This window comes from Peromyscus maniculatus, chromosome 4 (genome assembly GCF_049852395.1).
Source record: "Peromyscus maniculatus bairdii isolate BWxNUB_F1_BW_parent chromosome 4, HU_Pman_BW_mat_3.1, whole genome shotgun sequence".
NCBI classification, from domain to species: domain Eukaryota; kingdom Metazoa; phylum Chordata; class Mammalia; order Rodentia; family Cricetidae; genus Peromyscus; species Peromyscus maniculatus.
In genome coordinates, this window is record NC_134855.1 from 64,538,613 (window position 1) to 64,540,595 (window position 1,983).

A 1,983-nucleotide genomic window follows, 5' to 3' on the forward strand; every position below is an offset into this window, starting at 1 on the left:
TGTATATATATATATATATATGTTTTATATTTAAGGGACCTCAATTTCATCCAAGAAACATTTTATCCTACACATTGCTCTAGACTATGATCAAAATCCTTTGTAGTTCAGGATAAAATAAAATTTAATTCTTTCCTAAAAATTACAATTGCTCTGAGGGTATAGTTAATGCCTACATCTTCCACTAGAATAAAAGATTAATTTGAAACAACCTAAAGGTTCCTATGTATTTCAAAATGAAGAAATAAAATATTAAAAGCTAACCAATAAAACTCAAAAAGCCTAATATGATTAAAATTGAATAAAAGGCTAAATATAATTATTTTTACAACTGAAATAACCAGGAAAATTTTTCCAAACATGTACAACATACAAATTAAAGAGAAATAATGAAACATGGATCATTAGTATATCTACATTATCTTATCTCTAAAATTAAGAGAAAATAGGTGTTTTAATCAGTTAAATTAAGTGACCCAACTTTCCTATGATTCATGCAATATAATTTTGTACAAATTACTACTATAACTTAGACATATATACACACATAATACAATTATTTAAACCACCTTTTATTTCTCAGTCTGTATAGGGCTTCTTTCACATCCTTAATCCTCATGCTATAAATCAGAGGGTTTAACATAGGAATTACCAGGGTGTAAAACAGTGAAACCATTTTATCTTGATCTAGGGAGTAGGAAGAACTTGGCCGAAAATACATAAAGAGAAGAGTTCCCTGAAAAATCGCAACTGCAGTCAGGTGAGAGGCACAAGTAGAGAAAGCTTTGAATCTCCCTTCATCAGAACAGATCTTCATGACAGAGGAGATGATGTAACAGTAGGAGACAAGAAGTCCAGAAATGGTGCTCAGTTCAATAAATCCAGAAAATATAAACATTGCTAATTCATTGACCTGTGTATCTGAGCAAGATAGTAACAGGATAGGAGGGATATCACAGATGAAATGATTAATCTCATTTGACCTACAGAAACATAATCCAAATGTCATTATAGTATGCATAACAATATCTATTATTCCTAGTAGGTAAACTCCAGCCAGGAGTTGGTAACAAACCCTACTAGACATGTCTACTACATACATAAGGGGATTGCTGATGGCCTTGTACCGATCAAAGGCCATCACTACCAACAGCATGCACTCAGCATCTATAAAGATACAGGCGAAGAAAAACTGCAAGGCACAGCCAATGAAAGATATAGATTTGTGTTTGTCCATTAGGTCCACCAGCATCTTTGGTCCAACTGCAGTTGAATAGCAGAGGTCAGAGAAAGAGAGGTGGCTAAGAAAGAAGTACATTGGTGTGTGAAGCTGGGGGTCCATTCTGATCAAAACAATCATTCCAATATTTGTCACAAGAATAATGAGATAGATGAGAAGAAATACAATGAATAGAACCACTTCTATGACAGGGTTATTAGTAATTCCCAATAGAATAAACTGAGTGATTGAGGAGCAGTTTCCTTCATCCATTCTTCTTCGTTCTTTGCCTAAATGGTTCAAAAAGCATTCAAAGAATAGGATGACTGGGATTTAATTTATCTAGTCAAGAAAATTGTATTCAATTTTGAGACTCTAATTTCATTATGTAGAAAATATTCTGTGTATCCCTAAAATCAGACAGAAATCACTCTTAAAGTGGCATGATCACCAAAAACATCCCTCAAATATTTGAAGTGGGCAGTTAATAATTTTTAATATAAATTAATAAATAGTTCCTGACATGAATTTTTTCTTGCTCATCCTAAGGCTATACTATTGAAAACCTGAAAATAAGTTATCAGAATACAACTCATCTGAGAAAAACAACAGAACTGAGTAGGAGATCCAGTAATGAAAGACTAAACATTCCATAAAATTGAGGAAAGGATCACATTCACCATATTAATAAAGAATCATAGTTTACCCTCTCATCATAGCATCAAATACAAACAAATCCATGGAAATTGCTATGGTTTGATTTT

The 1,983-nt window shown here is 32.5% G+C and overlaps 1 protein-coding gene across 1 annotated transcript; it reads right to left on the reverse strand.

Annotated features, from left to right (window-relative positions):
• Window positions 1-556: 556 nt before the first annotated feature.
• On the reverse strand, window positions 557-1,495 carry LOC102913229 (olfactory receptor-like protein OLF2). The gene has a single exon (XM_006989743.3). The coding sequence runs from the start codon at window positions 1,490-1,492 to the stop codon at window positions 557-559; it is 936 nt and encodes a 311-aa protein (XP_006989805.2). The 5' UTR covers window positions 1,493-1,495.
• Between the last annotated feature and the right edge of the window lie 488 nt (window positions 1,496-1,983).

Coding starts and splice junctions, on each gene's coding strand:
- LOC102913229 (XM_006989743.3), bottom strand. CDS start 1,492: ATGGATGAAGGAAACTGCTCCTCAATCACTCAGTTTATTCTATTGGGA.